The sequence below is a fragment of the Sinocyclocheilus rhinocerous genome, unplaced genomic scaffold, assembly GCF_001515625.1.
Source record: "Sinocyclocheilus rhinocerous isolate Xijiao unplaced genomic scaffold, SAMN03320098_v1.1 C35631080, whole genome shotgun sequence".
Taxonomy (NCBI): domain Eukaryota; kingdom Metazoa; phylum Chordata; class Actinopteri; order Cypriniformes; family Cyprinidae; genus Sinocyclocheilus; species Sinocyclocheilus rhinocerous.
In genome coordinates this window covers 1-557 of record NW_015758221.1, presented here as the reverse complement: position 1 = coordinate 557, position 557 = coordinate 1, and the positions used below count along the sequence as shown (strand labels likewise).

General features: G+C 50.6%; 1 protein-coding gene across 1 annotated transcript; it reads right to left on the bottom strand.

The window, feature by feature from the left end:
- Positions 1 to 45: 45 nt before the first annotated feature.
- LOC107734999 (nuclear pore complex protein Nup133-like) lies at positions 46 to 547 on the bottom strand. The gene is made up of 2 exons (XM_016546840.1): positions 441 to 547; positions 46 to 352 (listed from the first exon to the last, which is right to left on the bottom strand). Exons 1-2 carry the CDS (start codon positions 477 to 479, stop codon positions 47 to 49), a joined length of 345 nt encoding a protein of 114 aa, XP_016402326.1. The 5' UTR covers positions 480 to 547; the 3' UTR covers position 46.
- Positions 548 to 557: the final 10 nt, after the last annotated feature.

Genomic DNA, 557 nt, shown 5'->3' with positions numbered 1-557 from the left:
TGACCCATACAATGTATTTTTGGCTATTGCTACAAATATCCCCGTACTACTTAAGACTGCTTTTGTGCTCCAGGGTCACATATATTCTCCATTCCAGTTTGATGATCAGGGTGCTGAAGTCTGGCACCTCTCTGAAGAACACGTCTGCAGGCGTGAGGTTGGACGGTATGTCGGTGTTGCTCTTCTTCAGTGCCGACAGGATGGCCGTGTTCACCAGCTCTGGATGCTTGGCATGATGGTTCTTCAGCACGATGGCAGCCGAGAGCTTCTCCGCATGTTCGCATAGCAAGAGTCGCGTGGCCATCGGGGACATGCGCACCACTGTGGAAGTGAGGCGGTCTAGAAGGCCTGTCTGTAGAGCAGACAGAAAGAAAAAGCATTGCTAAAGGCTGTGAGGAGGATGAAAGAGTGTCTCATAGCTTGTGTGTCTGATGAGGAACCTGAAGCAGGAAGTCCATGAGGCAGCGGTGAGCTTTCATCTTATCCTCCAACTGATGCAGCAGGATCAGAGACGTCAGTGTAAATCCAGCGCCCTCTACAGGACAAAACACACAAAC

Excerpts from the sequence above, each read along its gene's own strand:
- LOC107734999 (XM_016546840.1), bottom strand. The coding sequence starts at position 479 with ATGAAAGCTCACCGCTGCCTCATGGACTTCCTGCTTCAG. Across the intron at positions 353-440 it reads TCATGGACTTCCTGCTTCAG|ACAGGCCTTCTAGACCGCCT; the intron begins GTTCCTCATCAG and ends TCTGCTCTACAG.